Genomic DNA, 12,291 nt, shown 5'->3' with positions numbered 1-12,291 from the left:
CATGAAAGAAAAGTCACTAGGAAGAACTCCACGACAAATCTTTCCATCCAAAATGGCATGCTCCTGGCCTTGTCAGAACGCTGCCTGAGGGGCAGGGTCCACACCAGCCCTGAAAGAGGAGCAACCATGGCCCTTCACCCCTATCCCCAAAGGTCGGGCAATTTTCTGGAATGGGAAAAATCCCATGAATGCCCATTTGATCAGCATGTATTTAAAATACCGTTATCATAGTTTTTGTCCTACAAAAGCTCTTACCTGGTTAACATTTATATCCTCTCCCCTTTAAAAAATAAATGTGTGTGTGTGTGTGTAAGATATCCTATGTCAGTACTCGGAACTTCCCCAGACAACACTTCTCTGATCTAGAGAATGGCCAAACCCTGCTGTTTATCAGCAGATATGAACTGAACACCTTCTCTGGGCCAGAAGGTACTTGGGGCACTTACACAAGGTGTCAGCCCAGAAGCCTCCTCCCTCAGGGCTTCACAGGCTCTTGCCCTAGACAACACTAGGCCATGTAGTAAAGGCAGCAGGTGATCAGCCCCTACCCCTATCCCTGAGAGAGCGCTCTATCAGGACAGCTATGACTATGTAAGGCAGGGAGAGCCCCCAAATCCTGGAGATAATAAAAGGTCATCTGAGACTACAGCTGACACTTCTTCTCACTTCCTCTCACCTGGTGAGACGGGGTCTTGCCTGTCCCCTTCCTGGCAGTGAACCTTTCCCTTGTTCTGCCTACCTGGATGTCCACATGATTTTCTGGCTGTGTCTATTTTACTCTAATACAAGGCGTAGATCCCCACCTGAAGAATCTCTCACAGACAGACTGATTCTGAAACATCTTCCATGTGCTGCCGCTATAAGGTGCTTTCACGAGGGTCATGGGTGAGCTGCTCACAAAAATGTACTGCCCTGAAAGATGCCCGATTTATTGTACATTTTATTTTTAAAGGTAAGAAGAAAACAGAGGTTCAGAGATGTTAGATAACTGGCCTAGACCATGGAGCTAGGAAAAGAGAGCCCAGGGCCAGGTCTGGTGGCACTGGCCTGTAATCCTAGCTACTGGAGATGCAGCCATGGGGCTGGGGTAGGAGGGAGACCAGCTGAGGCCAAAACAAGTTTTATGAGACTCCATCTCAACCAACAAGTAAGGCGAGGTGGCACACGCCCGCTATCCTGGCTTCTGGGAAGCACAATGTCTAGGCACAGTGTCAAGGGCTAGTCAACCCCAGTGACACAAGGAAGCACAAGCAGGAAGATGGCAGCCCAGGCCTAAAGCAAGACTCCATATTGGAAAGAACCAATGCAGAAAAGGGCTGGAAGTGTGGCTTAAGTAAGAAACCTGCCTGGCACGCCCAAAACCCTGAGTTCAATCTCCAACACCACCCAAACCCTCTCCCCCCCCCCCCCCAAAAAAAAAAGCAGACAAGAACACCTACCTGCTCCGAAGATGGCTTTCCATTTAGCCACAAGGACGGGGGCTGGGAAGGTGGCTCAGTAGTAGAGCGCTTGCCTTACACAAGGACCTCGGCTGGCTGATACAGAAGAACAGCCCCATCTTGCTCCACTGAGTGCGGAACACAAACTACAGCACTGGCCACAGTGAATACTCCTCGATAAAGTGTAGCTGCCATAGTGAAGTGTTTTAGTGTACATCTCTTTGAGTTCGTATTCCCGAAGATGGTTAAGTTTCTTCAGTGCACACATTCATGTCTTTCATCAACTGGTAAGTTTTCAGCCATTATCTCCTTACTCTTTGAGCTCTCTCCTCCTCTGGAAATAATTTAGACAGGCATTGTTTAATTTGATGGTATCCACAGATCTTTGCAAGTTTGCCTAAGGCTCTTTATACCTGGGGGCACATCCTGCCTCCGAAATCTGGAGGGAAAATCATCTCAATGCACCCTCTTTACTGGGACGTTCCGGTGGGGCCTGCTGAGGGACGCGTCTGAGGTCCGCGTCCAGAGGCTGTGGGGACAGCTCTTTACCTGAACAGCTTTGTGAATTCCAGCTTCTCTTGATTTCACTCAGAATGCAAATGGATTATGAGAAAGCCAGATAAATCTGTTTGAAGAAACTCTTAGGGGGGAGTTTATGTTATCACAGTGATTATTTTCTAAGCTGAAGCATGAAAGAATTGCTGAAGTATGCTGCTATCTGACGTATGCTCAAGAGATTTAAATCTAATATATATATATTCATATATAAACAAACACAGGCCCAGACAATTCTTTAGAGATGACAAGCACATTCCTTTATTGAGTAAATACTTGCAGGCTGCCCTTAACACCCTCAGACTCAACCATTTCACCACAGATCCAAACTATCAGGAAAAAATGTGTTTGTGCCAAACACAGCAGACCACCTAAACAAGACTCTGGATTAGGTATTACAAGTAATGTACAGATGGCTGGCAGGACACGAGAGCATTGTGTAGGTTATATGCATGCTAGAGGGTCTGGAGTACTGATGCACTTGGGTATCTGCAGGGGGGCTGGAGACCAATCTCCCAAGGGCACAGAGGAATGACAGGTCTCAGGTCTCGGCATCTGCTGTGTAGGAAGCAGGGCTGGGACCTGGGGAAATAGGAATGAATGAGGCAAACAGGGCCCCAAGCTCTCAGGAAACTGACATTGTGGTTGGGATAGGCAGTAAACTACTGTACAAAGAAATAAGACAAAGAGAAACAACTATAAATCGCTAAAGTGTCAGAAAGAGAAGTGTATAGTATCATATATATATATATGTATATATATATAAACACATATATCACACACACACATATTCAGGGTGGTCAAGGAAGGCCCTAGCAGACAGTACCAGGCTGAAATCTGAAAAGTGCTTGGGTTTTTTGAAGGGATTAGGGCAACAGGGAATACGGCTGGGCAGGAATGGAGAAAAGGACCCTGGGACCAGGATGCAGTGAGGGACTTGGGCTTGTGCGTACACAATGGCTGGACCTCACTGAAAGAACATGGTGGGGGGTGGAGAAGACATGGTAAAAGCAAGAGGCAGCTTCAGGGACAGCATGGGGTAGGGAACAAGGTCCAAACTGCTCTTTTAGAAAAATCCACTGGAGTATGAAAGAGAACAAAGGGGAAGCAGGAGACCAGTTAAGAGGTGATGTCAGCAATCCAGATGAGAAAGAAATGGTAGCAGTTCGGATGAGGGTGGTAACAAAAGAAATAGAGAGGTCGCTGGACACCCAGCCAGTCGGGAGACTGAGATATGAGAATCAAGCTGCAACTCTAGCCTGAGCAGAAAAGTCCTAGCGACTCTATCTTGACTTAACCAGCAAAAAAGATGAACTGGAGGCATGGCTCAAGTGGTTGAATCCCAGTGAAAATAAGTTAAGCAGAAGCTCAAAGCCTTGAGTTTAAGCAGAGAAGGAGAAGGAGGGGGAAATGGAGGGGAGGAAAGAGAAGGAAAGAAGGGAGGGAGGGAGGGAGGGGAGAGGCAGACAAGACTCATAGAGGAGAAGGAATGGAACTTCCAGCTTTCTGTCTTGAAGAACGGGATAGTACTGGCATTTAAAAGCGGGGTGAACTTGCCTCAAATAATGAGGATTTACTTCTTGAGTATATTTAAGAACACAAACCTAAATTGCCATATCTTAAGTCAAACATGAAGAAGGGAGGAGGAAGAGGGAGAAGAGGAGAAACAGAAACAGAGGAAGAGAAGCAACAGGGAGTATGAGGAGGAGGAAAAAGAGAAAGAGAAGGAAGATGAAGAAGGGGAGAAAGAAGAACAGGAGGAAAAGGAGGCGGAGAAAAAGAAAGAGAAGTAGAAAAAGAAAGAGGAGGGGAAAACAAAGGAAGAGGAGAAAAGGAGGAGGGAGAATCCCGTTTCAGTTCCCTTTTTCAATTAATTCTGAGCCTGCCTGGCTCTCTAGGGTGGACGTGGGAAGGGGGATTTCTAAAGGAAGCAAAGGGGACCGGTGGGAAGGCGGAGCTCTGGCTCTGTGCAGCCCGAAGGGGAGGAGACACACACTCTGGTCCATCTTTCTCCAGCGAGATCAGCCGTTCTGGGCATCACGGCCCATTCCCGGGGCAGTGTTTATCTGGGACATCTTCCAGAAGTGCGCCGCCACAGAACCTTGCTATAAAGTTAAATTGTGTGAAACCAATTCCGTGTGTGAAGGAGGCGAGAAAGTAGCTCACACATATTAAGAGCAAAATGGGCACAATCTGCTCCCCATCTTTAAGGCACTACCAGTTCCAGAAGGCAGTGAAAGCCTGGGTGGATCACTTAGCCGAGGTCAGGTACACTAGCATCCTTCCCAGGCAAGCAGGTGACCTTTGCATTCTGGCCAGGTTTATGACCCACGGGCGGCTACTCTACTATCAGTTAAGTTGACACAAAATGGCAGCTACTCATAAGATATGATGACTATCTTGTTAGGCCAAGGCTCTGTTGCTTGAATCACACCTCAAGCTCAATCTACTAAGAAATAAACATATTGTCTCCAGACTTTGTGGTCGCCTGAATTTTATTTTTTTTTAATAAGATTTAAAGGGAAACATTTTTTTCCACTTATACCAAGGGGGAAAAAAAAATGCTTAAAAGGGGGATGACAGAGAATGTAACACACATAGATTTCTTCTGCTTTCGGATAATCTCATGTCAAGACATTTTGCTGGAATAACATCATGTTTGATTTACAGACAAAAGGCCCCAAGTGGCGTGCAGAAGGGCCAGGGTACGCCCCGGGGAGGGGGAGAGCACGCACTGCATGAGTGAGTGCGAGGCCAGGGTCCCCTCCCCGGCTGCAGATACATCTTCAGAGTCCGCGTCAAGCTTGATGGTATAACAGATGTACATTTCCAACAGTTCTTAGAAGCATTTCAGTAGACAGACACTCCAGAACACGAGGCGAAGGCACCGGAGATTGTTTACTTAATGTTCTCAGGGACTAAAGATCTTTCCCCAGTATTGAAAAAAAAAAAAAATCAGTCTTCTGACAGCAGTAACACCACACACACACACACACACACACACACACACACACACACACACACACACACACACACACACACACTATAAAAATCAGTCTTCTGACAGCAGTAACACCACACACACACACACACACACACACACACACACACACACACACACACACACACACACACACACACACACACACACACACACACACACTATTCTCCCTTATAGACTACAATGTTGTTGTCAGTTTCATACACTTTGACCTTATAAAGAGCTCCCTCAGGAAGCAATTTCTGGAGATTTTCCCAGATAAACACAGCTACATTTTCGGTTGTGCTGTAGAGAGAAAAGGAAAAAAGTAAAGAAGTTCAAGGTGCATGGTAAGAAACCAAATTTCTTGTTGAATATTTACAGAGAACAAATTTTGACTGAAAAGTATCACTAGACTAAAAATTTGGTCACCCAGCAATCAGATGAAATGTTAGCTCTGGGATGCCCACCTTACAGTGTCCGCAAAGTACGCCACGTCCAGGTCCAGGTTCTTGTGATCGAGGGGCTCCATGATGGCCTCCTATGGGCAGAACAGAGCCACCACTCAGCACGCAAGGCCCCTAAGTTTCTGAACCTTACCCCATCCGTACTTGGGACTCCATGCCATTCAGTGTTCTCTCTGGGACCAATAAAGCAGGCCTACAAGGTTTAGGGCTGCAAAATCAAGTCTGCCACAGCTCCCCGTAATGCTGAGTGTCCTTGCTACTCAAAGTGAAGACATGAGAAAACAAAAACCAGAGCATCCTGGAGTTTTCTCCAAACACAAGCCACTGCCATTCAGAACTCAATCCAACACTTCCTAAGCTCTGTACAACAGGATACTAGAAATGCCCTTTCTCCAGTCTCACCCACAGCAATGCTGCAGGAGACAAAGCCCATAAGAAACAGTGCTTATATATATATTTAAATGTATAAATATATATAAACACTGTTTCTTATGGACTTTGTCTTCATATATATATTGTTTATATATATATATATATATATATATACACTTTATATGAGTATATATGTATATAAATAGTATATAGACTGTATTGAGTGTATATATATTCCCTATTTTATACATTATATGCTTATATATTATATAGTACACATAATCTATATATTATAAATATTATATATAACTTATATATAATTTAAGTTATATATTATGTATATTAATTATATATTGTATAAGTTATATATTATAGATTCCATATAAATATATATACCTATATACTCATATAAATTTAAATAAATATAGAGTACATTATATATATAGTTATTTATTTATCAATCACAGAATCCAGCGGCACACCTCCCTGTGACCTCACACATGGTCTCCGTGTGTCCATGTTTTGTGTCCCGACTTTGTTACTTGCATATGTGTGTTTTGTGTCCCCAGTCTTTACCTAAATTCTTTGAGCACTGTGCTATTTATTCACTCATTCCTCATTCATTGACCCAACTAACAATGTTAGGGTACTCGGTAGCCTTTATCTCAATTTTAGAGTACTCACTCTTCTTTATCTCTTACAAAAAGCAAAGTACACACTTCATGGCTACATCTCACTCACTTCATTGTTTCTAGGACTTAGCTGGGAAAAAATGACGCAAGTAAGCCGCTCTACTTAGTATATGCATAGTAGTAGTGTCAAGAAGGCACGATTGATCATTCATTTTTAGGAAACAAAAGTCAAAGATCAGAATAACACTCAGTTGCAGAGTGGAAGTAGGACGCTAAAAAAGCACGTTGGCTCAGGAGGAGGAACAAGAGAGCCAGAGCGGCAGAAAAAGGTCCCGAGCTCTGCCCGGTGCCCTGGGCCAAGGCAGGCCTCCCTCAGCTTGCAGCTAGGGAGGAAGAGACATCTGTATAATCTCTGGGAGGTCTCACAACGCAAGAACAGTTAGCTAACACAACCAATAAGCCCCCTTAATGCCTTCCTCTGTGTTGTCTCTACAAGGAACTGCCCAGGAAATTTCTTTTTTTTTTTTTTTTAGGCATTATACCTTTTTATTCCTTTGCTAAGAGTACTCTTTGGTCCTACTGTGTGTGAATGCCTATAGTCCTGTGTAATTTATCATGTTCTTTTAAGTGTTTTTAAATTAGGAATATAATAGGGAGGCCATAACCTCAAGGGACATCTTATGTATTTCCTCGAGGTCACTACTCTTTTATACTAGACTGCAGGTCTGTGTATTCAGACTGTCCAAGAAATAAACTCTCACCAGCTGTCCTGTCTTCTTTTTTTGGCTATACCCACAGGGTTGAACACAGGGTTTGTTTGCTATGCAGGTACTTCAGCATTCAAGCCACATCCTATATACCTTTCCTTGGTTGGATTAGTTTTCAGGTGTTTCATATATATATATATATATATATGAAGGGAGAGAGAGAGAGAAAGAGAAAGAGACAGAGACAAAGACAGAAAAACAGAGAGGGAACTGGGTACTGGTGGCTCACACCTATAATCCTAGCTACTCTAGAGGCTGAGATCTGAGGATCACAATTCAAAGCTAGCCCAGGCAGGAGAGTCATCCACTAGAAAACCAGAAGTGATGCTGTAGCAAAAGTGATGCCTTGAGCAAAAGAGCTCAGGGACACTGCCCAGGTCCCCAGTTCAAACCTCACCAAAAAAAAAAAGAAGTAGAGAAGAAAAGCTATGATTTGAAAGAAGAGAGATTTGTTCTATGCAGGACACAAGGCTCTTTCAGTGAGAAATACCAGGTGTGCATGCTACAGGTCTCCCAAAGCTATAACACAACACAAAGGAATTACTTCCTACTAAGAAGACCTTCCAAGAGCAAGAGCAGTCTCTCCAACTATGCCCTCCTATCCCCGCCATAAAGCCACGGAACCCCAAGAACTAAGTCAGCAAAATTCATAGAGGAGATAGCACATAAGAAATACAGCCACGCACCGGTGGGTCAAACTATAATCCTAGCTACTCAGTAGGCTGAAATCCAGAGGATCAAGGTTTAAAGCCAGCCTAGCCAGGAGAGTCCATGAAGCTTCATCTCCAATTATTAGCAAAGAGCCAGGGTGAAGGTATGGCTCAAGTGATAAGAGTCCAGGCCAAGAAACCCAGTCAGTGAGGCCCTGAGCTCAAACCCCAACAGTGGTTAAAAAAGAAAAAAAAAGGGGGGGGGGTGACATCGTCCAAGAAGAAATGTACTCTACCTGACTTAGGTAACTAGACCCCTTTGTATATCACCATTATAATAACAATTAAAGAAGGTTGTTGTTGTTGTTGTTGTTGTTTAAGAAAAAGCTGGGGGGCTGGGAAGGTGGCTCAGTGGTAGAGCACTTGCCTTGCATGCTCGAGGCCCTGGGTTCGATTCCTCAGCACCATATAAGCAAAAAGCCGGAAGTGGCGCTGTGGCTCAAGTGGTAGAGCGCTAAGCCTTGAGCTGAAGAGCTGAGGGACAGCGCCCAGGCCCAGAGTTCCGGCCCCACAACCAGACCCAAAAAAAAAAAAAAAAGAAAAAGCTGGGCAGCAGTGGCTGACACCTATAATCTTAGCTACTCAGGAGGCTGAGATCTGAAGATCACAGTTTGAAGAGGAGCAAAGTCCATGAAACTTTTTTTTGTTTGTTTGTTTTTGGGTCCGGTCGTGAGGCTTGAACTCTGGGCCTGGGCGCTGTCCTCAGCTCTTCAGCTCAAGGCTAGCACTCTACCACTTGAGCCACAGTGCCACTTCCAGCTTTTTTCTTTTTGCTTATGTGGTGCTGAGGAATCGAACTCAGGGCCTCAGGCATGCAAGGCAAGCGCTCTACCACTGAGCCAACCTTCCCAGCCCTCCATGAAACTCTTATCTCCAATTAAACACCAAAAAAGACAGAAGTGGAGCTGTGGTTCAAGTAACAGAGTGCTAGCCTTGAGCACAAAAGCTCAGGGAAAGCACTCAGGCTCTGAGTTCAAGCCCTAGGACCAGTACGAGAGAGAGAGAGAGAGAGAGAGAGAGAGAGAGAGAGAGAGAGAGAGAGGGGGGGGGGGGGGGGGGGGGGGGGGAAGGGGGGAGGGGGAGAGAGGGGGAGAAAAAGAAGGCGTGTTGGCAGTACCACTATGGCATTACCTCCATGTATTTTTTGAGGTCAGTCAAGTTCATGACCATTCCTGTATCAGGATCAATCTAGAGAAGAAACAAGGGTGAATATTGCTCTTTTAGGCTCTCCACATTGAAACCATTGGCAATGATTAAAGGCCGTTGAACATGCAGATGTGCCCGCTGCTGCCCACACTGCACTGAAGCCCCGGCAGTCACCGGCTGCTCTTCCCCCCTCCTCCCAGGGCACACTGCAGGCGAGGCTGGGAAGGGAGAGGCCGGGACCACAAGCAGCTCGGCACACACAGAGGCCAACAACAAAGCAACGGAAGCCACACTGGACACAGAGGGAGGCCCCAGCAATCTAAACAGAGCACACAAATATCTTCAGCACAAGGGATGAAGGCATGGTCCAAGTGGTAGAGCACCAGCGCGAGCAAGAAAGCCAAGCGAACGTGAGGCCCCAGTATCAAAAAAAACAATAATGTTTTTTTCAGCACGTACCTCCCCGTATACTGTCACCACAACTATGGGAAAGAAAACGAAACACCAAAAGAACAAGCTAGACTTTCAACCAATTATACATCTACATACAAATCAGCAATGTCAATTCTTCCTTAGATCTCTGGCCCCCAAAGCTATATGTATATTTTCTCACAAAACATCTGTCTTTTTTTTTTTTTTTTTTTGTGGGTCGTGGGGCCTGAACTCTGGGCCTGGGCGCTGTCCCTCAGCTCTTCAGCCCAAGGCTAGCACTCTACCACTTGAGCCACAGTGCCACTTCTGGCTTTTTCTGCTTATGTGGTACTGAGGAATTGAACTCAGGGCCTCCTGCATGCAAGGCAAGCACTCTACCACTGAGCCACCTTCCCAGCCCCACATCTGTCCTTTTAATTATGATCTTTTGTCCAACTAACGCAAGACTCAACCAACACAGAGGAGCTTAGGAGGGCCTGTGGCTAAGCAGAAGTCAGCCAAGGCCAAAAAGGGGTCTAAATCCTGCTTAGGACGTTAGTGTTGTCAGGGAAGACAAAACTGCTGCTCAGTCTGTACCTGCAAAAGCAGGGAATGTGCATTCAGGAGTCTGGCCACACAGTGAACTGGCCAATTATAGGCAGGACCTTTCCAAGGAAGCAAAACTACTATTGATTCTTATCTCTTTCCTTCCAGGACTACACATTCACTTGAGACTAATGCCTTGCAAAACAAATACTTGTACAGAGCATTAAAATCTTGATCAGTACTTTACCAATTAATGACTTTAAAACAATTTGTATTTTTAGGTACTTCCTGAGTTTGAGAGATAGGAGAGAAAGAGGCAGCAGAAACGGATCTTCCAACACCTGATCTGGTTTTTCCTTTTGGGGATACTAGGGTTTGAACTCAGAACCTCACAGTTACTAGGCAGGGGCTCTGTCACTAGAGCCATTCTGCCAGCATTAATTGTCCTGACTTTTGTAATGCCGTTATACTACTTCCTCCTACACTGAGGTTTATGTGGCTGGTTTTTGTGGCATCAGCTCCAGAGTCTCTTATCCTTGCATATATTACTTACTTTCATTCAAGGGCTCAAAGCACCGATCCTGTCCAAGAATCTCCTTCCCCTCCCATCCACCCCAGCTGAGCGCCCTTCACTGAAGAGCTGGCATTACACCAGTCTCCTCTCACCTTTGTAATTGTGCCCGTGGCCATTGGGATTGTTGCATTTCCCATAGAGTTTCAAGTTTTCTTCCTCACTCAGAGACTTGCTAACAAAAGAAAAAGAAAAGTCAGTCAGCGTGACCCAAGATTGTTTGAATTCGGGCTCCTTCTCTGTTCCCTACATTTTATTATTTGCCCTGATCTTTCCAAAGTATAATCACTGATCATCATGTTAGTTCATCAACTTGAGAAATCACTTTTATTCATTACTTACCTTGACATCAGGAACCAATAGACATGCTGTAATTAGACTACTGTTCCATACAATTTGGCACTATAAAAACAAAACGTCTCAAAATTCAGGCCCTTCGTTCCATAGCAAGATTCTAACTTACATAATCATTCCTTTTAGTTTTCAATTCAACAAACGTTTACTGAACACCTATTGTGTAAAAGGCAATACAGAATAAAACCAGAGCCCAGATAGCAATCACACAGGAAGCTATTAGTCCTCAAGCAACCTAAAATTACTTTCCTCCCAGAAAGGAACTGTATTGACCTCGGATAACCTGTTTTAACAATCTTGCTCAACTCTGCCTACTGAAAAACCTCACCAACCGGTCCAGGGATATTCAAATCAGGTGAAAATGTAAAAGTACAAATCTTAGCTATTGCTCCAGACAGAAAGCAATCTACTTTATGAATCTGTGCCTCTGTACTCACCCAAGTGCCACACCCACTATCATCCCTTTAAGATCTTTAGGTATTGTACAAGGACACACAGAACCTTAGTTCACAGGGCTTCTGCATTAAATTATCTCCCTGTACCCTCCTACCCTCCACAACATGGGCCACATGGCAAGATGCCGAGAGAAACCAGGGACAAGTGTGTCCCGGTCACTTACAAACAGGAAATGAACCCCTGTGCACAGTCTGCAGCCTGGCCCACCCGCTAGGGTGCCTGCACTCAGCGACCAGGGGGCGACTATCCGAAACCCCCTGGCTGGGCCCCCGCCCGAGGCCACGCCCAGCCCGAGGCCACGCCCCCAGCCGAGGCCACGCCCCGAGGGCGTCCCAGCGCAGGTGCCGCCTCCGGCCCGGGCTCCTGCGGACACACCCCACCATGGCTGCCCCCGTCCCTGACGCCAGTGGGCACACCCTACCTGTGCAGGCGGTGGCTGGCGCTGAAGGAGACCAGGCGGGACACCCGCGCCCGGCGGCGACTCGGGCCCACCGCGTCCATGGTCTCCAGACCGCGCGCGGGTGACCAGCCCTGCTCCCCCCCAGCTCCCGCGCTCCCGCTTGGCGCCGGTGGGCGGGGCCTCCCCGCGGCTGCGCAGTGAGGGCTCGCGCCGGAAGCTGCCGAGTTGTCTCGCGGTCTGGGTGCGCGGACCTTGGACCTGTGGGTGTGGTTCTGGGGTCCGAGGCCCGAGGGGCACCTGCCGTGTCCTCGAGGGGTGCTTTTGAGCTTCCTTCCCGCTCAAGCCTTGGGCTCGAGCCCTGGGGGCCACTGTCAGAGCGCAGTCTCCACTGCGGGCTCCTGCCTAGCGTCCCAGCCACGCTGCAGGCTGAGATCCTGAGCATCGCGGTTCTAGGCCCCCCGAAGGAGGTCCCAACCATTAGCTCG

At 46.5% G+C, this 12,291-nt stretch overlaps 1 protein-coding gene across 3 annotated transcripts; it reads right to left on the bottom strand.

The window, feature by feature from the left end:
- Window positions 1-4,490: 4,490 nt before the first annotated feature.
- On the bottom strand, window positions 4,491-11,988 carry Pts (6-pyruvoyltetrahydropterin synthase). Of its 3 annotated transcripts, none has more exons than XM_042682833.1 (7): window positions 11,828-11,988; window positions 10,692-10,771; window positions 9,528-9,550; window positions 9,054-9,110; window positions 5,445-5,515; window positions 5,135-5,280; window positions 4,491-4,973 (listed from the first exon to the last, which is right to left on the bottom strand). In XM_042682833.1, the coding sequence occupies exons 1-6, from the start codon at window positions 11,905-11,907 to the stop codon at window positions 5,157-5,159; spliced, it is 435 nt and encodes a 144-aa protein (XP_042538767.1). In that variant the 5' UTR covers window positions 11,908-11,988; the 3' UTR covers window positions 4,491-4,973; window positions 5,135-5,156. The 3 variants fall into 3 exon arrangements, with proteins under 3 accessions (XP_042538767.1, XP_042538768.1, XP_042538771.1); XM_042682834.1 differs by having other exon boundaries at window positions 4,491-4,996; window positions 5,158-5,280; XM_042682837.1 differs by lacking the exon at window positions 4,491-4,973 and adding an exon at window positions 5,042-5,093 and having other exon boundaries at window positions 5,158-5,280.
- Between the last annotated feature and the right edge of the window lie 303 nt (window positions 11,989-12,291).

The sequence above is a fragment of the Dipodomys spectabilis genome, unplaced genomic scaffold (assembly GCF_019054845.1).
Source record: "Dipodomys spectabilis isolate Male_0828 unplaced genomic scaffold, ASM1905484v1 ptg000076l, whole genome shotgun sequence".
Lineage (NCBI taxonomy): Eukaryota > Metazoa > Chordata > Mammalia > Rodentia > Heteromyidae > Dipodomys > Dipodomys spectabilis.
This window is presented reverse-complemented; position numbering and strand designations above follow the sequence as displayed.